Source organism: Manis pentadactyla, chromosome 7 (genome assembly GCF_030020395.1).
Source record: "Manis pentadactyla isolate mManPen7 chromosome 7, mManPen7.hap1, whole genome shotgun sequence".
Classification (NCBI taxonomy): domain Eukaryota; kingdom Metazoa; phylum Chordata; class Mammalia; order Pholidota; family Manidae; genus Manis; species Manis pentadactyla.
In genome coordinates, this window is record NC_080025.1 from 148,183,444 (window position 1) to 148,210,218 (window position 26,775).

The 26,775-nt window shown below is 43.1% G+C and overlaps 1 protein-coding gene across 1 annotated transcript in view; it reads left to right on the forward strand.

Annotated features, from left to right (window-relative positions):
* UBE3C (ubiquitin protein ligase E3C) overlaps positions 1-26,775 on the forward strand; it is a 130,761-nt gene that overhangs the window by 77,324 nt on the left and 26,662 nt on the right. Inside the window, exons 17-18 of the mRNA XM_036899701.2 lie at positions 907-1,039; positions 5,920-6,167. Coding sequence (XP_036755596.2) covers positions 907-1,039; positions 5,920-6,167 — 381 coding nt within the window. The remainder of the gene's footprint in view (positions 1-906; positions 1,040-5,919; positions 6,168-26,775) is intronic.

Genomic DNA, 26,775 nt, shown 5'->3' on the forward strand with positions numbered 1-26,775 from the left:
GACAATTATAAAGGCATGATCCAACCAGATATCTCTGCATAAACTTGAAATGTTTTTCTCCTTGGCTGTAACTATAGTTAGGCTATTGTTTTCTCATAATTGGAATCTAAGGTCCTTTTTGTCTAGTAAATTTTGCGTTATTTTTGAAAATGCAAGTTTTATGAAAAGGTTCTATAAAAGCTCATTTTCACAAACTGTATAAAAAAGAAATGGACAAGTATCTTAATTTCTTGCCTGATGATTTTTGACTGACTTGGAAAACTTTGTTAGTATTTATCTGTTTCCAAATTTGATTTAAAATATTTGGTTTGTATTTAACAACTTAAACCAGATTTCTAAAAATGACTGGGCCCTTAGGTAATGGCTTCAAAAGGGTATGTCTGAACTTGCCCACTTCTCCTAAAGAGAGAACAGAAGAATGAGTGCCTTTTGAAGCTGTTGGTGTCTCATCAGCACAGGCTCGCCTAGCACTGATAACTCCTGAGCTCCCTCTACTGGATTTTTAGCATTAAAAAAATTACTTGAATTTTATTGTTATGGAGATTTTCACACTAATATTAATACATACCCTTACAAAGCTATTCTTTCTTCTTCCCTCTGCCTCCTGGGTTTGCAAATAAAGGGTTTGTAAAAGAAAATACTGAAAATACACTACAGCATGGGATTTTTTTAATTTGTTGTAAAAAGGGGGAAAGGAGCAGTATTACAAAGTGCATGACTATTGCACATTTATTGATAAGGCATAAAATCAGTGTATTTGATACCTTGACCTTTAAAATTTCTTTCAGACTTTATGGAAATATACAAAAGTTAAAGTTGATCCAACAGTTTTTCCTTTTGGTTATTTATGTTTATAATAAAAACCTGTTGTTTCAGATAACCTTAGTAACTTGCCCTGTTTGTTAGATCTTTCAAAGGTTGATTTATGCAGATAAGCAAGAAGTTCAAGGAGATGGTCCATTTCTGGATGGAATAAATGTCACAATAAGAAGAAATTATATTTATGAAGATGCTTATGATAAACTTTCCCCAGAAAATGGTTTGTATGATTCTGTATGTATGCATATGGGGTGGGAGGAAGGGGGAGCTGGGGAATCATGTTAGAAAGTTAGTGTCCATCATCTTGTTCTGTAATGACTTCTTACAACTGAAACATAAAAGGTCATATTTTGGAGATGTGTATTACCAAATAATATTCCTAAGATTGATGAATAATCATTACGACAGAGCCATTCAAATACTGATTTTTTTTTTAAGGCAAGAAACTCCCCTGCCCCAAAATGTCTGTCTCTAAAATTTAGGTGACAACTTACAATTCTAAAATTGTTGATGGGCAGCCATTTACATTCCATATTTTGTATGTAACAGTCTGTTTACGTATTATAAATCATAAGCCAAATTATATACATTGAAATAAACACCGTTATAATCCAAATTTCTTACAAAAAGATGTGTGTGTTAATGACAGTACTGCTAGATAAAAGAATTATAATTTGGACAGCATTTAGAGGTCAAGACTTGATTTGTCTTGTTAATATTTGACATAGAGTATTAAAAGTTTTAGTATTAACATATATGAATAATTTTAACTTCAGATTATGGTATCCATGATACTGCACTTCGTCAGTATTAAAGCAGTGTAGGGGTTTACAAGCAGACATTTGGCAGGGTCTGTATCCCAGCCACTGGAGGTGATGGCAGATACTCAGGTGTGAGGTAGCAGTTGCCTTTTCTTCTAGGGTTGCCATTTAATTTTCTTCAAGGAAAGCAAAACCCCTTCCTTCCCCCCCACCCCCAATTTTTGCTTAAAGAGCTTATTCCATCCTCTGGGGACAGTGGAAGAAGGCTGGCCTCCCTTTCTCGAGGTTTCTGTCTTTTACACAGACACAGTTAAGTTTTGCCATTTAGTCCCTGCCGTAGTCCTCTGAGGCCACATACCACTAACGGAGGCAGAATTTTAACTAAGCTGACCACAGGCTCTGTGATAGTAGTGAGCTCCCCACTATCCAGGTCACTCTTGCCTAGAATATTATGTTCTCCAAACGTTTTGTGTGAACGGGGCAAAACTCAGGCATTCTGATTCCTAGTCTAATGTAATTTTGAGGAAAAAGTTCTCCTTTTGGGATTCACAGCCCCTTGGGAATCAGGTCCAGCAGTTGTCCTGCCTCCCACTTGATTGGAGGTCTCAGACTCAGGTGGAATCTGCACCCTTCGTTCAGCACACACAGCTGTGCTCAACAGATCATTGAATTTGTGATTGAACCCAGGGGGGGACAAACACAGAACAAAATGATAAACTCAACAATTGGCAAGTGTTCAGAGAGGAGCTGAGATGTGGTTGATGCTGGAGGGCTTTATAAAGAGGTAGGACAGCGGGGTGGGGGGGGCAGTCAGCGGGGAGCGCGTGTGAGCCCTGCAGCCGGCGGGGAAGAGGTGCTTAGTGGAGGTTTGCACTGGCTTTAAAACTGTTCCATGCTAGATGAGTTTTTAAAGCCTCACTGCCTGATTACAATAAGCCCCGAATTTCCTAGTGATCCTTAAGCTCAGAAATTACTCAAAAGTTGGTTGTATTCCAACAGAAGTGCATCCTTATAATTGCATTTAGTTTAAAGGGTTTGGAAAACTCCTGCAATAGTTACACTGGAACGCGTTGTCTTTACAAGTGTTCTGTAATTCAGGCCTTAGGAAGAATCTTTATGTGTTAAGATTGTTCGGTATTTTGCTAGGTAAATTAGTAAAATTAAATATCTCAGAATGCTTAATTTACTTAAGGGAAATTAATTTGAAGTGCTTTGTGGACTGACCATTTACATTTAATCAGTTAATATGATTATTCCGTATATCATTGAGTCGTTAAAAAGCAAGTCCATCCTTCATGGGTACTCATTATCTCATATCACCTCAGAAGAGTTTCCTGCCGTGTAGTATTAGCCCCATCTGACAAGTGAATTGACCCAGTGGGGCTAGAGAAGTTGAGTGACTTCTGTCCGCAGCTGAGAGCTGAGCAAGCAGAGGGACGCGGGCCTGGCTTGGTGACCCGGATGCGTGCTCTTCCCTGCACCGTGTCACTGCGGTCTGCTTGGGTGAGGGCATGGCTGGGGTCAGTCCCTCCACGTAGAGAAGGTGGAGATGATGGCGTTCACTCCCAGGCCTCTTGTGAGGAGCACTGTAGAGAGTGCGTTGCAGTGAGCTCCTGGTGGGCACTTCAGTGTCTCCGGTGAGCTTGTCTGAGCCGGCTCTGACCTCCTCAGCACCCGAGGCCCCCACCTGTCTGTGTGCTGGTTCGTTTTGTTTTGTTGAGTTTGGTGGGTAGGATTTATTACATTATTTTCCTGAAGAAGAAATGGTAATACAGTAAAATCAAAGTCGTATTTTATTTAGATTTTTCCACTAGAACTTTACTGCCTGAGTAGGTATTTTTTATTTGCCCGTAGAAACAAGGAGTAGCAAGATACCTAGAAGACTAGATAGATTCTGAAAATATTTTTATGCTCTTGTATGTTGCTGTTCACAGAGGCGAGCCTTGGGGAGCCACAGAATGTCAACTCCAGCCGTAACTAAAGGGGTGACCTCTCTACATGGCTATTGAGTCTCTAAGAGACATTCGTCTTCCTCCAGAACACTAGAACTAAAGTTTGAGTAGAGGATTAAAGGGTGGGCTATGATTGGGGGTTTCCAATTTACAACATTTGTACACTCAGAATACTTAGAGAATGTGCTGCTAATTGCTGACAATCAGCTTGAGAAGTACTGTATATGATAAATAAATGCTTATAGTTCATCTTTAATACCAGGTATTAAGAGGATATATTTAAGGCAAGAAATAACCCGACTCTATTTTTGTTTTGCATCTGTCTTGCCAATGGGTTCCAGCCCCGGGCAAGTTCACTATGGATTCAGTGTGACCAAAGAAATGACAGTAGAACGTTCTTGGGGTGAAAGGGATTATTCCCAACTTTATTTCCACAGTGGCAGGTCAGTCACTAGAATCCTGTCTATCAGAGTGAGTCTGCAGGCAGCAAGCCTGTCTCTGCCTCTGGGTCCCTCTGCCCGCACAGCCGTCTCAGTCTCTGTCCTCGGCACTGCCACCACCCCAGCCTCTGCTCTGCTCTCCTGCAGCCTTGCAGCCGTGCCACTATGTCGCCCAGAGCACTGGGCGGAGCTCTTTATGTAGAGTCAATAACAATGTGTTGCCCACACCTGTGTAGTGAGCTAGCCGACCAGGGCCAAGTGAGAATCCCCGCCGCAGGAACCATCACTTTATCCACAACATCTGTAATTTATAATTATCCACCTAGATCTCTTTTGGCATTTTCTCTAGAACTTGAGATTGAACATACTTTGTAATCATATTAGTTAAAATAGATGCAAATAACACACTTGTGAGATTTATTCATCAGTAAAAAGCATGTTCTTCATTTAAGGATAGTTAACATTTTAAAAATAAAGAATGTATTCTAGTAGAAAGGAACCTGTGTTCTGTGGGTAATATAGACACTGGAAGCCCAGCACCGCCTTTTCCAGGACCCACTGTGTCTGTAGATGGGGATCCACCCTCCTTGTCCTTGGTCTTCTCACTGCGGAATAGGGACATTTTCCACTTGGAAGGTTGTTGGTGGATTTGAAGTAATGAATGTAAATTCCTAGTGTAGGTCCTGGCTCGGGGAATCCGCGTGATAGGCACTCCTTTGCCAAGCTCGAGAATTCTGCAGGCGAACAGTTGAGGTCTGTTCACCTGCCTCTGATGAAGATGGGGTCAGCTGCGGTCCCTGCTGGCAAGGAGGGGGTGAGCCTCCCGTGATGGCTCAGAGGAAGACAAAGGGGCACTGCCATGCACAGTGGCTTTGCCCTCGGTCCATTTGAGGAGTTGGAGTGGTGCCGGCCCTGTTGAGACCTGTTACAGAACATTCATCCCCAGGTTCTGTGACTTCAGAGGCTGACACTTGAAATCACCTTCCTGGAGGCTCTGCTGAGCTTGCATTTTGCCACCCCCCTTCCAGAGTGGGTCGCCTGTGTTTGGGTGACTGTACACTAAGTCTGAAAAGTGTCAGTGGTTCAGTAAAGCCTTTGAACGGTGGGGCATCCAGCTCCCCTCCCTCCACACGGACACAGCAGCCTCCTGCCTGCGCCTCTGTCCCTCTCCCGCCTCTCATTGCAGAGCACCTGAAGGTCATTGGTGGGAGTAGATAAAGGACATGTCGGTGACTTTCTCAAACGTGCTCCCTGATTACACCTGTTGACCAGAGGCCGCCTGGTTCTGACTTTTGGCAGAATCACTCTTTTGATTTGTACTTGGGGCCTCTGTCAAAGGCTGTTGTAGTCATTACACATGAGTCCAGGGACCCGTTAGCTCTTCATAAGGCAGAGCCATCCTTATGAAGACTGGAAATTTCTTTCAGCTATCAGGCATAGTTATGCAGCTTTATGGTTTTAAAAATTTTAATATTTGCAACACATTGTGTAACCAAAAATATTCCCCTTTTTTGAGCCAGATACCACTTTTAAATGATAGAGATTCTGGCTTCTGATTCTCCTGCCTGTTTGCATCTTTCAAAAGGTCTTTCCAATGTTAATTTCACTGACATCTTTATCTTTTTTGCCTTTCTGGTGATAATGCCCCAATAGAATCCTTGTGTCCATAATCTCTATCCCTCCCTCCTAGTATTTCAGTCTGTTATGTCCCTAGAGCTTGTGTGGTGACTTAACTTCCTCCCAGGCACCCCAACTCCGTGCTTGCTCACTGGGGGAAATGGTGGTAAGTCTGTATCATTGTCTCTTTTTAATCTCATTGATTTTGAGTCCTGCATTAAATATCTCTAATATTCTTGCTCCTCATCCCTAAACTGCCTGTAATAACAACTAATTTTATTGATTTCTTTTTAACTCTTTTCTCCTTGCCCCAACCCCGTTTTTTAACAGAGCCTGATTTGAAAAAGCGGATCCGCGTGCACTTACTCAATGCGCATGGCCTGGATGAAGCTGGCATTGATGGTGGTGGTATTTTCAGAGAGTTTCTGAATGAACTACTGAAGTCAGGATTTAACCCCAACCAGGGCTTCTTCAAGACTACTAACGAAGGGCTTCTGTACCCCAACCCGGCTGCTCAGATGCTTGTGGGCGACTCCTTTGCCAGACACTACTACTTCCTGGGCAGAATGCTCGGAAAGGTAAAGTAAACTTTCTGTGAGAACCGACCTCAGACCACAGGGTGTGAAAGTTAGTTTCTCTGGTTACCATTTGCTTCACTGAAGACCTTTATTCAAAATTGCCTGTGATTTTCATGAACTCCGATAATATATAGCAGCTCCATCTCATCATTATAGGTCACTGACACAGGAGTTACATACAAGTTATTGGTATAGTATAGAAAAAATGGGGACGTTGTGATTCTGTTTATAGAAGTCTTGCAATAACTACAGTTTACCTGCTGGCATAGGCATGTGCGCCGTGAATATCTAAGGTTGCATGGTTGTTCTTCTTGTTAACTAGTGTTAAAAGGGATTCTTCCAAGGATCTCTAAAATTTTTAAGTGCCATGAGGGGGGAGGCTGTCAGTGCAGTTAAATGGTATGGTGTAAGCATGCAAATCCTGTGAAAATGGGCCATTTGGGGATGATTTGGTGGTAATGCTGTGGGTCATAAGCTATGCCTGCTGGCCACACAAACGCAGCTAACCCTTTATTGTGAGTGGAAGGTAAAGGCTGACTAGATGACCTAGAGGAGACTACCTGTTTAATGGTGAAACTTGGGAAGCGTGCCCTTCCATTAAAGTCCGGAACAAGAACAGGATACCACTGAAGCCAGTCCACTCACCACTGACCTGGGTGAGTCCCAGCCTGTCTCTGTCCATCCAGGCAGCTGTAACAGAAGACTGCACGCAGGGCGGCCTGAACAGCACTCCTTTCTCCCTCGGAGCTGTGGGGGCCGGAAGTCCCCGATCAGGGTGCCCCGAGGCTTGTCTGGTGGGGCTCTCTTCCCGGTTCACAGCTGGTGCCTTCTTGCCCTGTCCTCACGGGGTGCAGAGGGTGAGGGTGCACTTGGGGGTGGGTCCCCTCACGAGGATCTCCACCCTCATGGCCTGCTTCCTCTGAAAGGGGCCCGCCTCCTAACACCGTCCCACTGCGGGTGGGGGTCAGACTGTGGCATAGCCTGTGGGTGTGGTGTGGGGGGAACGGTAAGAGATAAGGCTTCATTTACACCATGGTGGCCACCTGCTTCCTCACAAGTCAAATCCAGTCCAAAAAAACAGCTTGTTGTTTTTTCTTTTCAATTGATTACCAGCATTTTAATGGGGACTGTTTACTTACAAGTTTATACTTCTAGGTTACTTTTATTTTGTTGCTTCTTTGTACTATAAGTAAATTTAGTGTTGACAGCTGCTAGTCCTAGTGATTTGTGACTAGCAGATAGCCCAGTAAAATCAGTAAATAAAACTTGCATCTAGCGTGCTTTAAATGAGGTAGAAAATCATCTAGGTTATTCCCAGGGGAAGTTGAAAATCAATAATTGTTTTTCCTCAGACGGATGAATTCAGTCCACTAACTGGGGCTGTGAGAGGTAGAGCAGCATAGTGCGTTTGAGGACATGCACACGGTTCCCCAGTAGTTAGGCTGTTGCTGTGGTAACTGAAGAGGTTCCACCCCACATTCCCTGTCAACATCAGAAGCACGGTTGTAAGACCATGCAAGATGAGGTGGAAGGGTGCAGAGTGCTGAGGTGGACTTGATGGCCTCCTGCTGGCCTGCCTTGTCTGAAGGAGGCTGCACCCTCCTGTCCTGTGACTGTCACGATGCCCGGTCCTGGCTTCCAGCATTGACTTCTGCCAGGAGCCCAAGGTCCGGTTCAGAAGATACCTTCCTTATTTCCAGTATTGGGCCTGTTTCTTGCTGTACAGAGGAAAGATGTAACTAATCTGGGCCTTAAAGTATCCTGGCATAGCACACAGGACATAGCCACTAAAAATATTATTAAATAAAACTCATGTTTTATGTTAATCCAAGAATCCTTGGTGTATTGTTACATAGATAGACTTTTCATGGTATTTGGGGGAAATTCATTAGGACTTTGGGTGATCTGGGAATGCATTCTTATTTCCCCTACTTGAAATAGTGGAATCGGAATGCCTGATATTTACTGTCTGCCACCCAACACGTTTTTAGAGACAGGTGGGAAACTGTCTCTAACCCAGGCATTCTGACCAGCATAGCCACAAGTCGAAGCTGTGACTAGAGGTGACACCCTGGAACTGTGGACTGCAAACCACAGCCTCTGGCCAAGTCCACCCACCTATTTTTTTGTTTAAAAAAAAATGCTAAAGAGCCCAGTTTGAAAAAGACATATGCACCCCTATGTTTATTGCAGCACTATTTACAATAGCCAAGAAATGGAAGCAACCTAAGTGTCCGTCAGTAGATGACTGGATAAAGAAGATGTGGTACATATACACAATGTAATATTACTCAGCCATAAGAAGAAGACAAATCCTACCATTTGCAGCAACATGGATGGAGCTAGAGGGCATTATGCTCAGTGGAGTAAGCCAGGCGGAGAAAGACAAGTATCAAATGATTTCACTCATCTGTGGGGTATAAGAACAAAGAAAAACTGAAGGAGCAGCGGAGCCAAGATGGTGGCGTGAGTAGGACAGTGGGAATCTTCTCCCAAAACCATACATATTTTTCAAAATACAACAAATAAAACTATCCCTAAAAGAGAGACCAGAAGATACAGGACAACAGCCAGACTACATCCACACCCGCAAGAACCCAGCGCCTCACGAAGGGGGTAAGATAAAGCCCTGGCCCGGCGGGACCCAAGCGCCCCACACCACACCCCAGTTCCTGGCGGGAGGAGAGGAGTCAGAGCAGGGAGGGAGAGGGAGCCCAGGACTGCTAAATAGCCAGCCCCAGCCATCCGCACCAGAGCACAGACACAGTGCATGCGTGGGGTGCTGGAAACTAGGGAAACAGGACAGTAAGACCTGCGAGCGGGTCCCGCAGCCGGCGCCCCTGGGACAAAGAAAAGCGAGTGCTTTTTGAAAGTCTTAAGGGGACAGGGACCCCACAGCTGAACGGAAGCGTCCTGGGACACTTAGCCCAGCAACTGGGAATCTCGGGGAACCCTGGGCAGCAGCTCTGAGACCCCTCACGGAGGTAAACAGCCAAACAGCCCCCTGTCCATTACCCCTCCGGGGCCCCGCCATAGCAGAGCAGCAGTCTAAGGCTGGCCACGCCCACAGCAAGGGAGCTTCCTCCATACCGGCGGGCAAGACACAGAGACCCAGTCTACACGCAATTGCCTAACACAAGCCGCTAGGGGTCGCAGTTGTCCCAGTGAAGAAAGGCCAGGAGCAAGTGGGAAGGGTCTTGGTTCTCCCAGCTGACAGACGAGTCAACAGCATACCACTGCATCTGTCAACATGAAAAGGCAAAAATATTTGATCCAGACAAGACTAACCCAGACAGCTTCCACATCCTCCCCTGAGAAGGAATCTGGGGAAATAGATTTAACCAATCTTCCTGAAAAAGAATTCAAAACAAAAGTCATAACCATGCTAATGGACTTGCAGAGAAATATGCAAGAACTAAGGAAGGAGAATACAGAAATAAAACAAGCTCTGGAAGGACTTCAAAACAGAATGGATGAGATGCAAGAGACCATTAATGGACTAGAAATCAGAGAACAGGAACGCAGAGAAGCTGATGCAGAGGGAGACAATAGGATCTCCAGGAATGAAAGAATATTAAGAGAGCTAGTAACCAATCGAAACAGAACAATATCCACATTATAGGGGTACCAGAAGAAGAAGAGAGAGGAAAAGGGATAGAAAGTGTCATTGAAGAAATAATTGCTGAAAACTTCCCCAAACTGGGGGAGGAAATGGCCTCTCAGACCACAGAAGCACACAGAACTTGCATGACAAGGGACCCAAGGAGGGCAACACCAAGACACATAATAATTAAAATGGCAAAGATCAAAGAAAAGGACAGAGTATTAAAGGCAGCCAGAGAGAAAAAAAAGGTCACCTACAAAGGAAAACCCATCAGCCTATCATCAGACTTCTCAACAGAAACCTTACAGGCCAGAAGAGAATGGCATGATATATTTAATGCAATGAAACAGAAGGGCCTTGAACCAAGAATACTGTATCTAGCACGATTATCATTTAAATATGAAGGAGGGATTAAACAATTCCCAGACAAGCAAAAGTTGAGGGAATTTGCCTCCCACAAACCACCTCTACAGGGTGTCTTAGAGGGACTGCTCTAGATGGGAGCACTCCTAAAAAGAGCACAGAACAAAACACCCAACATATGAAGAATGGAGGAGGAGGAATAAGAAGGGAGAGAAATAAAGAATCACCAGACTGTGTTTATAATAGCTCAATAAGCGAGTTAAGTTAGACAGTAAGATAGTAAAGAAGCTAATCTTGAACCTTTGGTAACCACAAACTTAAAGCCTGCAATGGCAGTAAGTACATATCTTTCAATAATCACCCTAAATGTAAATGGACTGTATGCACCAATCAAAAGACACAGAGTAATAGAATGGATAAAAAAGCAAGACCCATTTATATGCTGCTTACAAGAGACTCAGCTCAAACCCAAAGACATGCACAGATTAAAAGTCAAGGGATGGAAAAGGATACTTCATGCAAACAACAGGGAGAAAAAAGCATGTGTTGCAATACTAGTATCAGACAAAATAGACTTGAAAACAAAGAAAGTAACAAGATAAAGAAGGACATTACATAACGATAAAGGGCTCAGTCCAACAAGAGGATATAACCACTATAAGTATATATGCACCCAATACAGGAGCACCAACATATGTGAAACAAATACTAACAGAATTAAAGGAGGAAATAGAAAGCAATGCATTCATTTTGAAAGGCTTCAACACAGCATTCACTCCAAAGGACAGATCCACCAGACAGAAAATAACTAAGGACACAGAGGCACTGAACAACAGACTACAACAGATGGACCTAATAGACATCTATAGAACTCTACACCCAAAAGCAGCAGGATACACATTCTTCTCAAGAGCACATGCAACAATACCCAGAATAGACCATATACTAGGCCACAAAAAGAGCCTCAGTAAATTCAAAGATTGAAATTCTACCAACCAACTTCTCAGACCACAAAGGCATAAACCTAGAAATAAATTGTACAAAGAAAGCAAAGAGGCTCACAAACACATGGAGGCTTAACAACATGCTCCTAAATAATCAATGGATCAATGACCAAATTAAAATGGAGATCCAGCAATATATGGAAACAAATGACAACAACAACACAAAGCCCCAACTACTGTGGGACACAGCAAAAGCAGTCTTAAGAGGAAAGTATATAGCAATCCAGGCATATTTAAAGAAGGAAGGACAATCCCAAATGAATGGTCTAATGTCATAATTACCGAAATTGGAAAAAGAAGAACAAATGAGGCCTAAGGTCAGCAGAAGGAGGGACATAATAAAGATCAGAGAAGAATAAAACAATAGAAAAAACCAATGAAACCAAGAGCTGGTTCTTCGAGAGAATAAACAAAATAGATAAGCCTCTAGCCAGACTTATTAAGAGAAAAAGAGAATCAACACACATCAACAGAATCAGAAATGAGAAAGGAAAAATCACAACAGATCCCACAGAAATACAAAGAATTATTAGAGAATACTATGAAAATCTGTATGTTAACAAACTGGAAAACCTAGAAGAAATGGACAACTTCCTAGAAAAATGCAACCTTCCAAGGCTGACCCAGAAAGAAACAAAATCTAAACAGACCAATTACCAGCAACAAAATTGAAGCGGTAATCAAAAAACTACCAAAGGACAAATCCCTCGGGCCAGATGGATTTACCTCGGAATTTTATCAGACATACAGAGAAGACATAATACCCATTCTCCTTAAAGTTTTCCAAAAAATAGAAGAGGAGGGAATACTCCCAAACTCATTCTGTGAAGCCAACATCACCCTAATACCAAAACCAGGCAAAGACCCCACCAAAAAAGAAAACTACAGACCAATATCCCTGATGAACGTAGATGCAAAAATACTCAACAAAATATTAGCAAACTGAATTCAAAAATACATCAAAAGGATCATACACCATGACCAAGTGGGATTCATCCCAGGGATGCAAGGATGGTACAAAATTCGAAAATCCATCAACATCATCCACCACATCAACAAAAAGAAGGACAAAAACCACATGATCATCTCCATAGCTGCTGAAAAAGCATTCAACAAAATTCAACATCCATTCATGATAAAAACCCTCAACAAAATGGGTATAGAGTGCAAGTACCTCAACATAATAAATGCCATATATGATAAACCCACAGCCAACATCATACTGAACAGCGAGAAGCTGAAAGCTTTTCCTCTGAGATCGGGAACTAGACAGGGATGCCCACTCTCCCCCACTGTTATTTAACATAGTACTGGAGGTCCTAGCCATGGCAATTAGACAAAACAAAGAAATACAAGGAATCCAGATTGGTAAAGAAGAAGTTAAACTGTCACTATTTGCAGATGACGTGATATTGTACATAAAAAACCCTAAGGACTCCACTCCAAAACTACTAGAACTAATATCGGAATTCAGCAAAGTTGCAGGATACAGAATTAACACACAGAAATCTGTGGCTTTCCTATACACTAACAATGAACTAATAGAAAGAGAAATCAGGAAAACAGTTCCATTCACAATTGCATCAAAAAGAATAAAATCCCTAGGAATAAACCTAACCAAGGAAGTGAAAGACCTATACCCTGAAAACTACAAGACACTTTTAAGAGAAATTAAAGAGGTCACTAACAAATGGAAACTCATCCCATGCTCCTGGCTAGGAAGAATTAGTATCGTCAAAATGGCCATCCTGCCCAAAGCAATATACAGATTCGATGCAATCCCTATCAAATTACCAACAGCATTCTTCAATGAACTGGAACAAATAGTTCAAAAATTCATATGGAACCACCAAAGACCCCGAATAGCTAAAGCACTCCTGAGAAGGAAGAATAAAGTGGGGGGGATCTCACTCCCCAACTTCAAGCTCTACTACAAAGCCACAGTAATCAAGACAATTTGGTACTGGCACAAGAACAGAGCCACAGACCAATGGAACAGAATAGAGACTCCAAACATTAACCCAAACATATATGGTCAATTAATATTCGATAAAGGAGCCATGGACATACAATGGGGAAATGACAGTCTCTTCAACAGATGGTGCTGGCAAAACTGGACAGCTACATGTAAGAGAATGAAACTGGGCCATTGTCTAACCCCATACACAAAAGTAAATTCGAAATGGATCAAAGACTTGAATGTAAGTCATGAAACCATAAAACTCTTAGAAAAAAACATAGGCAAAAATCTCTTAGACATAAACATGAGTGACCTCTTCTTGAACATATCTCCCCGGGCAAGGAAAACAAAAGCAAAAATGAACAAGTGGGACTATATCAAACTGAAAAGCTTCTGTTCAGCGAAGGACACCATCAATAGAACAAATGGTATCCTACAGTATGGGAGAACATATTCATAAATGACAGATATGATAAAGGATTGACATGAAAAATATATAAAGAGCTCACACACCTCAACAAGCAGAAAGCAAATAATCCAATTAAAAAATGGGCAGAGGAGCTGAACAGGCAGTTCTCTAAAAAAGAAATTCAGATGGCCAGCAGACACATGAAAAGATGCTCCACATCGCTTGTCATCAGAGAAATGCAAATTAAAACCACAATGAGATATCACCTCACACCAGTAAGGATTGCCACCATCCAAAAGACAGACAACAACAAATGTTGATGAGGTTGTGGAGAAAGGGGAACCCTCCTACACTGCTGGTGGGAATGTAAATTAGTTCAACCATTGTGGAAAGCAGTATGGAGGTTCCTCAGAATGCTCAAAATAGAAATACCATTTGACCCAGGAATTCCACTTCTAAGAATTTACCCTAAGAATGCAGCGCTCCAGTTTGAAAAAGACAGATGCACCCCTGTGTTTATCACAGCACTATTTACAATAGCCAAGAAATGGAGGCAACCTAAGTGTCCATCAGTAGATGAATGGATAAAGAAGAGGTGGTACATATACACAATGGAATATCATTCAGCCATAAGAAGAAAACAAATCCTTCCATTTGCAACAACATGGATGGAGCTGGAGGGTATTATGCTCAGTGAAATAAGCCAGGCAGAGAAAGACAAGTACCAAATGATTTCACTCATATGTGGAGCATAAGAACAAAGAAAAACTGAAGGAAAAAAAACAGCAGCAGACTCACAGCACCCAAGAATGGGCTAACAGTTACCAAAGGGAAAGGGACTGGGCAGGAGGGGTGGGAAGGGAGGGATAAGGGTGGAGAAAAAGAAAGGGGGCCTTATGATTAGCATGTACAGTGTTGGGGGGGGGGCATGGGGAGGGCTGTGCAACACAGAGAAGACAGGTGGTGATTATACAGCATCTTGCTACGCTGATGGACAGTGACTAGTGGGGTGTGTTGCGGGGGACTTGGTGAGGGGGCAAGCCTGATAAACATAGTGTTCTTCATGTAATTGTAGATTAATGATAGCAAAAATTAAAAAAATAAATAAAATATAATAAAACTGAAGGATCAAAACAGCAGCAGACTCACAGAACCAAAGGGGGGGGCACGGGGAAGGCTGTACAGCATGGAGGGGACAGGTAGTGATTCTACAGCATCTCACTACGCTGATGGACAGTAACTGCAATGGGGTGTGTGGGGAGAACTTGGTGATGGGGGGAGTCTAGTAAACATAATGTTCCTCGTGTAATTGTAGATTAATGATACCAAAATATAAATAAATAAATAGATAGTTAGATAATGAATGAATGAATGCATGCATGCTATGGGAATGCATTCAGGCCTGATCATTTACATTGTTTGCGGCTCCTTTCCCTATGGATGCCAGCCGAGCAAAGCTATGTATGTTGTGCGGACTCTCCCGGACGCGTTTGCCAACTGCTGCAGACCTGCACCGAGACAGTCAGACCGCATAGTCTGTGCTCCACCTGGAGAATTTAGTCTGATGCCGTGGGTTGTGGAAAATAGTTGTTTAGGCAAATGGCTGATACTTACTGCATTTTTACCATGAGCAGAATGGATTTTGAGGATAAGATTCAAAGTAGGTGAGTTAAGGGTCTGGGACGGTGATCCAGTCCTGAGTGATGGTGCCGTAATGACAGTGATGGCTTCCTGTTGAGACCAGCTGACTGTAAATGTAAGGGTTTCCCAACTAGCAGTCCCACCCCACTGGCCTCTGTGTCCAGCTTGCTGAGTGCTGCAGCTCTGGGGCGAGCGCTGTGTCCTGTGTGCGTGTGTTTCTTCATAGTGGAAATGGAGCCCCGGGCCTGACCACACAGAGGGCAGGGGGAGGGAGTCTGTAGTGGAAGTCCTGGGTACAGATCATGCCCCTTTATTTGGGTCTCTGAGATATATTATTACAGGCCCACTTACTGTTTGTTAGGATTTCAACTGTTGCTCCTTTAGTTACAGATTTTAAGTATTCTTCAGGTGTAGTGATAGGCTGAACTTGACCTTACATTATAATAGCATATTTCTTTAGGCTCACCTTACCATTTCAGTGACAAATTTCAGACTTTGACCAGATATTAGGTCCATGACTTACTTGTAAGCAGATCATTTCTCACTGTAATTCCTGTGAAGACGTAACAGCCCCGAGAGCTGTGCCCTGGCAGTGTCTGCACCGCCAGGGCTCCGCAGCTCCTCCCAGGGGGACTGCCAGAGCGCAGGGCGCTAGCAGCTTGGAGACGGATGGTGTGCTGTAGTTCTTCCAATTAGGGTGAATCCAAACACCTTCCAAATTAATAATAATAATAAATTTAAGTCATGAAGGTGAGCCTTTCTTTTGCTAGGATTAACCCAGAATACTCCCGAAATTTGATGGTTCTCACATGGTACAATAATAGACAACAGATAGAGTAATTTTGTTTGCATGAAATAAATCTCATTAAAATTTTGTATTTTTCCTTCCTGAATTTTGAAATCGTCCAGTGTTGATTAATACAAAAACCAGGTAATTAGGTGGTCCAGGTTCACTGACATTTTGTGGCTTCCTAACAGCTGTGTAAGTCTGAGGAGGATGAACTCATTTCTCTGCTGCTTGTGGACTTGTGGCTCATAAGTGCCGTTCAGGGGCATAGTCTCCCTGTGAAGCTCTGTTGATGCAGAAGGAATGACTGACCATTCCTCTACTTGGGAATATGTATCTCTTTAAGCCAGATTCTAGGGGGAGAATGTGGGATCTAAAACCTCCTAAAAATGAAGTTATATAAAATATCTCAATAAAACTATAAAACAATGAAGTTTAGACAAAACCAGCACAAAACTGTAATTATTTGAGGATAGTAGTTAATTTGGTTCCACATATTTAAGATTTACATAATTTTTTGCATGGAAATTCCTAAGGGAGTACTAGTTTCTAAAACATACCTGATTATCATCTGATCACAAATGGTTAAGCTTTGTACCAACATGCTAAAAACTGTCCCGTTCTGTGTGCGTGTAATGGTGTAGCATCAACAGTGTGGTAGTTGAACATTAAATCTTTAAGAGAAGAAAATTATAAATTGATTGATTATGATATTTATTGGGTCATAATGTATTTAAATTTTCTTTAATGCATATGTTAGTGATTGTTTACTGTGATAAAGTGCAGAGAGGTCTTCAAGAGCAGTCCTGCCTAGGAAGAATTACCTCATGTCACTGGTCACTTCTCAGTTAAAAGTTCCATTAGCAGATGATTCCTGCTTCTGGTGGGGGTTGTGATTGCATTTTATTGCTTGTAAATCAGCTCCAGACAGGGAATAAATAAACAGCTCGAAGGTGTGGTAATGTCATCTTGAACTTTTTTTCACAGACAGAAGCACCTGGGTCCATTTAAGCCAATTAAGTTCAGAATATTTATCGAAGGAAATGTTTTATCATATTTGAATTCTGTTTGAAAGTGGCTCCTTTTTTTTCTTGCTTCAGAATATTGATTTAAGTAGAACAGAACGCCTATATATCAAATTATTTGATAATATCTTGGTCGTATATTTCAAAATTTTAATTAGCACACTGTGAAACTTCATTGTAGTTTATAATTTGGTATTTTAGTAGAGTTTAGTGTGCACTTAATGTATCATGGAGTGGAATATTGGCAGTTAACATTTTTTCCTGAGACTTTTGAGAGCTGGGAAAATTTACGCTGCTCCATCATTAGAGTCCTTTTATAAAATAATGCTCACTGAACTTGCTGAGGCTATAAAACTGTAAGTTGAGGTGAATACTAGTTATTTAAGTTATCTTGGTCCTTAAATGGCAATGCTTCTCTTATACTATCTTGTTTTGAACTCTCGGACTCATTATTAAGGGTCAGTGTAATTGAGCTGGTTCATCTGATTGTCATCAGACTCAGTGTTCTGATCTGTAAAGTTCTGTCTTTTCCTTAGACTTAAACATAATATTCAGCAAATAGTTGATCATCCTATGCTAGGCAAGCCTTCCGATCAGTATTAAGGCTTTTTTACTTTGATGTCAGCAAATTTCACTTGTAAGCTTTCTCTGAATCTCCCAGTTATCCGCAGTGGACAATTCATTATGAGTTTGCTCTTGTTGACCTTCAACTTTTTTGGAAGCAGAAAAAGCAAAAATAACAACTTACAAATGATTGCTTTATTTGAATCTTACTCCTGTGTATTATACCTGCTTTGATCACATTCTCATAATTAGAATTTACATTTTCTTCCATTAAAAACAGAGCATGGAGATTATTTTTGTCAGGTAAAGTCATAGTTTTCTATGTAAGTTCACTATGTTTCTTCAAAATTAAACATGGAATAAAAATGGTTTAGGTTGTTCATAAAAATGACAAGTGCCTTCCAGAATTCAGTTGACCCCAGTACTTCAAGTGTTAGTGAAGTTTTAGCCCCTCCAGGATACCAAGATTGTTTCTGCTCCTGGAGAAAGCTCTTGCTCACTATTGAAATACCCCTTCTCACATTGCTTAACGCTCCCAAGCACTGAACGGGACTCAGCCTCTGTTAAGTCCATTGTTCTCGCCCTAAGCCCTGTTAAATTGTCGCCATGAACATTAGAGACTCAGCCTCTTGCTGGTTCTGCTTAAAGTCTAATGCTTAGCTCTGCTGGCCTTTACTTTATACTGGGAGGATAATCAACATCTAACAGTGAAGTGTAGCCTGTTTAAATCATCTTAAACAATTAAATACTCATTTAGGATTAGTAAATTTAACTTTACAAAAGCAAACCAAGTGAAGATGTATATTGCTACTCTTCTTGTTTCCAAGTTGTTGCCAGCTTTGTTTGGGAGGCAGCAGGAGAGAGGTCATTGAGCTGACGCTCTGGAATAAGACAAACCAGGCTGAGATTCCCGGTGTGACCAGCAGGGAGATGAGCAGGGCAATATTAGGAGATGAACTATGTCTGATGGGCCTCCTTGCCTGCACCGGAGCTATCATAAATAGCTGAAATGGCAGCAGGGAGGCCAGCTGGAAGAATCACGGCCTTTGGTTGTGCGATCATGGTGCCTTTGAGGTAGTGTTGGAGAGAAGTAATCAGACCCAAGACAATCTGCCAATGAATCATGGGGACGTGAGAGGGACAGTAAGCGGGCTGTACAGGTTTTGTCCCGAGAACTAGAAGGCTGGGGATGTCATTGAGATGGGGAAGATTTGGGCAGGGATGATGAGCTGTTTGATTCTCCTGAAGTCTGAAATGTCTCTCGACGACTCGCAGAGAGACTGTAGGTAGGCAGTTGAGTATGTGAATGTAAACTTGGGTTGTGGGGCAAGGACTGGGCTGAACCTCAGCAGATGGGTTGAAAGAATAGAAGCAATGTCTTCCAGAAGTATCTTCTTATATCCTTGTATCCTATATCTCTAGGTACATCCAACAGAAATACATAAGCATATTCACCAAATGTGTGAAGGATACTTACAGTAGGGTTGCATTATATAGCCCCAGGCTGGAAACTGCAAGTAAACAGTGGGGTGTTCGTATGGACTGTGGCGTGGCCAAGCTACAGCTCTATAGGAGGGTGGGTGAGAGAGAGGGCAGAAACAGGGCACATCCTGGAGGGCTCCACTTCGCAAGCTCGAGCAGGCAGGACCGATGTGTGTCGGACATCACTGGGGCTGACGCTGGGAGGGGCAGGAGGAGGCTTATGGGCGGGGTGCTTTTCCATGGGGTCTCTTTGTGAACATTCACAGGACTGGGGTGTCCACTGCTGTAGACTTACAGTGTGACACAGAAGGCTGGGTAGGAGGCGGGGACTGGGGAAGCAGTCAGACAGCTGTTTTGAGGAGTGTTTCTGTGAAGGAAATAGATGAAAGTAGAAAAGATGAGCAGTAACTCAAGGGATGTGGAACTAATGGAAATTTTATTTTGTTTTAAAGATGAGAGGAATAATGCATGTTGTGTGCTACTGGAAGTGAGTTGGTGAAATTGCTATAGGAGAGAGGGAACACGTGGGAAGCAGGGTCCTGGAGAGGGCACAGTGGTCCGGGGCCGTCAGGCTGCCAGGCAGTCCGTCTGGCAGGAAGGGAGGGCGGCGGGTCGGTGGGGCAGTGGTCAGCGCAGCTCGGTTTGTTCGCATCAGGTGGATGAATTAATTGTAAGATGTATGGATTAGGTGTCAAAAAAGTAAGTCTGTGAAGAGCCAGCCAGTGCTGGAGCTGGAGAAGTCAGTGTCTGGGGAGGCAGGGGTGTGGCCTTTACAGGGCGGAGCGCTGTCGCGGATGCACCCTGTCGGGAAGGGAGCCCTCAGCACTGGTGAGGTCAGCTACTCCCCCTTGAGGGACAGCAGGACCCTCTGGTTTCAAGGGAAGGGGTGCCGCAGATTTCAGAAGTCTGACAATTTATTGTCCCATATGGCAAAAGTAAATTTTTACACCCGATTATTGGAAATAGTTGGTTGTGTGGGGTGCTGTGCCTGGGCCCCAGAGGCAGGGACGACCACCGGCCCCACATTCACTCCTGCAGGGGGAACGGGAATGTGGGTGTGTTACTTCAGGGACTTCACACGTGATGGTGCAGGTTCCCCTGGAAGTACTCTGATGGAGCAGGGCTGGGGGCGCAGCTCCTGTCCCGCCGAGGGAAGGTCAGCTGGAGCGGCCAGAGGTGCACACCGCGCGCCCATGCCTGCAATTCCCGCGGGGAAGCTGGCGTCTGGGGCCAGAGCCTTCCTCTCCAACACAGCTGTCAAACCCTAAGTGCAGGTCTCCGTAGCAGTGGACTAGGAAGAGTCTCCACAGAGAGCTTCCCTTCCCGCACCGGCGAGCAGTCCCAGCCTGGGCGCACTTGGGGCTTTCGTCCTCCCTCTCCCAGCCTGGAGCCTCGGCCCCTCCCCAGGCCTGCAATCCAGTGCCGAATAGGGTGCAGAGAAGCGCCAGTGCCCTGCTGCCCAGCAGGCTGTGTCTGGAGAGGGAGAGCTGAGGCTCTGCGCCGGCCCGGTGGTGACTGCGCACAGGGCCCTGCAGGGCAGGGCAACGCAGTGCCTCACTTCAACGTCACCGGGGCTGCGCAGATGAGAGACCTCTGCAGTGGGGTGGATGCCAAGGCGTTCAAGTGGACTTTGATACAGACGTAGTTTCGCATAACCTGAAACATCTCAAAAGTAAATAAATGGTTTCTCGCAAATGAATTCATAGATGCAGAATCCCAGTGTGCAGAGTGGCCCCTCGCACAATCGTTGGCACTTAATAAGTGTTTGTTGAATGACAGGGTAGTGCACGTTGTAGCGGACCCACACGTTAAGGTTAGGTGTATTTCCTGCCCTAAGGAGCTTCCAGTCATAAAAGCCAACAGTCCCAGAGACCCAGGTATTAACTCCGAAGTACAAATGTGTTCAATAGTGGATTACTGTCAGCAGACATCGTTATCTCACATATCTTTTCTAATTTTTAAACTCCAAGGTTAACATGATCTGAAATAATTAAAATTATTATCTTCTTGCTCGATTAGAGTGACTTTAAAATGAGACATCTCTGATATAGTTTTTAGATTAAGTTATAAATGTTTGCTTTAGAACTACCTGAAGATTGATAGAGATGCATTTGAAAAGCATTATTTTTTTATTGATTCTTAATGTAGTAAATTACTGAAGTTATTTGGCAGCAAACAGAAATGGCCTGTGATGTGGTTCACATTTATTCTCCTGATAGTGCCACAATTTGCATTAATTGCATTGCGACTGCACTCACTTATATTAAAAGGCTTCTACTATAATTAATCCTTTTTATTTCAAATCATTTTGGCACAATTTCTAGCTATAAACACATAAAAGACAGACAGTTGAAGAATACATCACAGGTTTTCTCCATATGCCTATTGCTATTTTTCCACGACACATAGTTATTGATACGCTTCCAGGAGCCAGTGTGGCACAGCTGGCCGAGGATTGAGGCCAATATGAAAAATGCTAAGTGGATTATTTTGCATAAAAGATAGGCGGTTTTTGAAGTTGTATAATTAACCTGTGTTTAGAAAATACCTTGATTTATGCTCACATTTGTATCTCAGTTGCATACATTATGGAAATTTAATTTATAATCCATTTAGCTGATGCAATCATAGTTTTTAGTGCTATCGTTTATTAGTGCTTGTATATTAAATGCTCTAAAGGTTTAAACCTGCCTCATGTAAAAAATTATACCTATGCATTTACATTTTATGAGTCGCAGTGGGACTTCTGTTTAAAATTCAGGTAGCTCTGATGTATTTAACAGATTTCACTGGTTTATTGTTACTAATGCAGAAATGGCAAACAATGACCTTATCTATTGAGCATCAAATGATTTACACTCCAGTTTACTTTAAAGTCCACTGTACAGATGAGGCTTTCCTTCCACACCTGGAATCAATCATGTCATCTTAGGCAGAATGTTCCCCTTGACTTGGAAGTCATCATTCATTTAGAAGTAATGGTATTTATAAGTGCTCCAGGTTAATAGTATTAACCATTCTTAACTTTAAGCAAACTGTGGCTTTTCAAAACAACTCTTTATGTTATCAGGAGATGACTTAAGTGCTGGTTGCCATTTTATTACTCAGTCTCTCATTAAGAAGCCCTTTTTTGCTATCTTTTCTGAATTAATTGGGTAGGCATTAGTCTTCATATCAGAAGTAAAAGCATAGGGACATAGCTCTTCAGTTTCCCAGGCAAAGAGCCTCCTGCTCTTAGCTAGAGGGGGTCCTTAGGAGGCACAGGGTTGGCAGGCAACGCCCCTGGGCTCTGAGGCATGCTGGCCTGTGGGGAGGATGTAGGTAAAATTGCAGTATTTTCAGAATCTCTCGCCTGGCCTTAGTGCATCTCCATATCATTGGTGTTTCCAAGGGGTGGAGAGAAATAGTCCATGCCCTTATCAGTAGGTGATTTCGAGGGTGAATGAGGGCTTATCTGGAACAGAGAGGTTCAGTGGAGCCCTCTTCTTCTCCTGCAGCCGGGTATAGAGACATGCAGGAGGATATAGAGAGACGCAGGATTGCTATGTAAGAAATAAACAGGTTTCTCCCACTTAATTTCTCCCTTTGACTGGTTTCGGTTTCAGATATATTTTGCCCCAGGAGTTTCCCCCTGGAGTTACAGGGGGTCATTCAGCACACTGTCCCCAGCTTTCTGTAGCGAGAAGCCAGTGCACCGGTGTCTGTGTCAGGGCGTTTAAAAACTTTTCTGTGCTTTCTCCAGTTGTATTAGTGGGAGACTGACAATACTAGTAATTGGCGAGGGTGTACAAGAGTTGGAACCTTCCTACACTGCTGGTCATGAGGAGGAAAATTGTTACATTTTGGAAGAGTATGTCAGTGTCTGATACAGTTAAGGATACCATGTAACCCGGTACCTCCACTGTCAGATCTTCTCTGAAGTATTTAATAAAGAGAAACCAGAGCATAGTCCACAAACTTGTACTGACTGCTCATAGCAGCGTTATTTATCCTTGCCTAAAGTTAGAAACTCTCATGTTCATCACCAGGTGAAGACACTGGAGAGCAATAAGTACAAGAAAAATGTGAGACTGATGAGTCTCAAGAAGACAGATATAAAAGAATACATGCATCAACAAACATTTAACAACGAGAAGCTGAAAGCTTTTCCTTTAAGACTGGAAACAAAACAAGGATGCCCACTCTCCCCACTTCTATTCAACAGAGTTCAGGAAGTCCTAGCCACGGCAGTCAGTCAACAAAAAGAAGTAAAAGGCATCCAGATTGGCAAGAAAGAAGTTAAACTGCCCTGTTTGAGGATTACATGATATTATACATTAAAAACCCTTAAGAATCCACTCCAAAACTACTAGATATAATATCTGAATTCAACAAAGTTGCGGGATACAAAATTAATACACTGTTGCATTCCTATACACTAACGAAGAACTAGCAGGAGGAGAAATCAGGAAAACAATTCCATTCACAACTGCACCAAAAAGAATAAAATACTTAGGAATAAACCTAACCAAGGAAGTGAAAGACCTATACCTTGAAAACTACAAAGCACTCATGAGAGAAATTAAAGAAGACGCCAATAAATGGAAACACATCCCGTGTTCATGGATAGGAAGAATTAATATTGTCAAAATGCCCATCCTGCCTAAAGCAATCTACAGATTCAATGCAATGCCTATCAAAATACCAACAGCATTCTTCAATGAACCAGAGCAAATCTTTCAAAAATTCATATGGAACCACAAAAGACCCCAAATAGCCAAAGCAATCCTGAGAGGGAAGCATAAAGCCAGGGGTATTATGCTCCCTGACTTCAACCTCTACTGCAAAGTCATAGTAATCAAGACAGTTTGGTACTGGCACAAGAACAGATCCATAGACCAATGGCACAGACTAGAGAGCCCAGATATAAACCCGACCATATATAGTCAATTAATATAGGATAAAGGAGCCATGGATATACAATGGGGAAATGACAGTCTCTTCAACAACTGTGTTGGCAAAACTGGACAGCTACATGCAAGAGAATGAAACTGGATTATTGTCTGTCCCCATACACAAAAGTAAACTCAAAATGGATCAAAGACCTGAATATAAGTCATGAAACCATAAAACTCTTAGAAGAAAACATAGGCAAAAATCTCTTGAATATAAACATGAGCAACTTTTTCCTGAACGCCTCTCCTCAAACAAGGGAAACAAAATAAAAAACGAACAAATGGGACTACATCACACTAAAAAGCTTCTGTACAGCAAAGGACACCATCAGCAGAATAAAAAGGCATCCTACAGTGTGGGAGAATATATTTGTAAGTGACATATCAACAAGGGGTTAATATCCCAACTATATAAAGAATTCACATGCCTCAACACCCAAAAAGCAAATAACCATTAAAAAATGGGCAGAGGATATGAACAGACAATTCTCCAAAGAATAAATTTGGATGACAGGCACATGAAAAGATGCTCCACATCGCTAATTATCAGGGAAATGCATATTAAAACCACAATGAGATATCACCTCATGCCAGTTAGAATGGCCAACATAGAAAAGAGTAGGAAAACAAATGCTGGTGAGGATGCGGAGAAAGGGGAACCCTCCTACACTGCTGGTGGGAATGTAAACTAGTTCAACCATTGTGGAAAGCAGTAGGGAGGTTCCTCAAAAAGCTCAAAATAGACATACCATTTGACCCAGGTTTCCCAGTTTCAAAAAGACCTGTGCCCCTGTGTTTATCGCAGCACTATTTACAATAGCCAAGAAATGGAAGCAACCTAAGTGTCCATTAGTAGATGAATGGATAAAGAAGATGTGGTACAATGGAATACTATTCAGCCATAAGAAAGAAACAAATCCTACCATTTGCAACAACATGGATGGAGCTGGAGGGTATTATGCTCAGTGATATAAGCCAGGCGGAGAAAGACAAGTACCAAATGATTTCACTCATCTGTGGAGTATAAGAACAAAGAAAAAACTGAAGGAACAAAACAGCAGCAGACTCATAGAACCCAAGAATGGACTAACAGTTGCCAAAGGGAAAGAGACTGGGGAGGCTGGGTGGGAAGGGGGGGATAAGGGAGAAAAAGGGGCATTACGATTAGCACATATAATGTAGGGGGGGGGCACGTGAGAGGCAGTATAGCACAGAGAAGACAAGTAGTGACTCTATAGCATCTTACTATGCTGATGGACAGTGACTGTAATGGGGTGTGTGATGGGAACTTGATAATAGGGGGAGTCTAGTAACCACAGTGTTGCTCATGTAATTGTATATTAATGATAGCAAAAGAAAAAGAAAAATACATGCCTCTGTTGAACCACTGTGTTGTATACTTGAAACTAAAATAAGACAGTATATCAATTTTTAAAAAAAGAATACATAGCATATGTCTTCTTGGAAGATATTCTTGGGGTGAGAGAGTTATATCCAACTTTATTCCCACAGTGGCAGGGCAATCACTAAAATCCCATCCACTCAGAGCGAGTCTGCAGGCAGCAAGCCGGTCTCTGCCTCTGGGCCCCTCTGCCGCCACAGCCATCTCAGTCTGTGCCCTCGGTGCTGCCACTGCTCCAGCCTCTGCTCTCCTGCAACCTTGCAGCCGTGCCACCATGTCGCCCAGAGCACTGGGTTGAACTACTTTATATAGAGAGTCAATGGCGATGTATTGCCCACACGTGTGTAGTGAGCTAGCCGACCAGGGCCAGGTGAGAATCCTGGCCACAGGCCCTTCACTTGATCCACACCATATAATTCCAATTGGGAAGTTGTAGAACTGGTGAGACCTACCTGTGGGGATAACTGAATGTGGGTTCCCTTGGGGCGTGTTGCCTAAAGGGCATGAGCGAGCTTTCACCTTGGGTATGTGTGTAAGTTCCATCTCCCCCTGAGTGGTCATCACACATTCTGTAGTCAAATAGAATGATTCAGCAAGCTGTTCCTTTTATTTTACCTTCCTTGAGTTCTACTTTTAATATAAATACATGCAAAAATACACACTGCAGTCCTCAGACAGTAACTTCAAGTGAAAACATCTTTGATCTGGGCATCGGGGAATCTGAGTTTCGATACCAGTTTTGTCACCTACTCACTTGTAACCTGGACAGGTCTCAGGGTCCTAAGACCCAGTGTCTTCATGTCAGAACAGCACTTGGCCAGGTCCAGCCGATGGTCGAAAAAAACCTAAGATGGATACTGCTTGATGAAATCCAGCGTCGGCATGTGGCCACCCTCACACAGTCTGTGCACCTCGGTGCCACAGAGGCAGAGCAGAGGAGTGGTGACAAAGATGGTGTGGCCTGCCTTGGTGGGTGTGGATAGAATGAGAGTTCCCGTGGCCCGGATCCTCACCTAGCCCTGGTCGGCCAGCTCACTGCACACGTGTGGGCAATGTGTCGTTATTGACTCTATATAAAGAGTTCTGCCCAGTGCTCTGGGCTGCATGGTGGCAGGGCTGCAAGGCTGCAGGAGAGCAGAGCAGAGGCTGGAGTGGTGGCAGCGCTGAAGACAGAGGCCCAGAGGACGGCTGTGCAGGACAACTGGGCAAGAGAGGCCCGGAGGACGGCTGTGCGGGTACAGAGGCCCAGAGGCAGAGACCAGCACGCTGCCTGCAGACTCATTCTAAGTGGACAGGATTCTACTGATTGACCTGCCACTGTGAAAATAAAGTTGGGCATAACCTTTCACCCCAAGAACTTCCTACTGTCATTTCTTTGGTCACATTGAATCCATAGTGAACTTGCCCGGAACTGAAACCTACTGGCACGACGG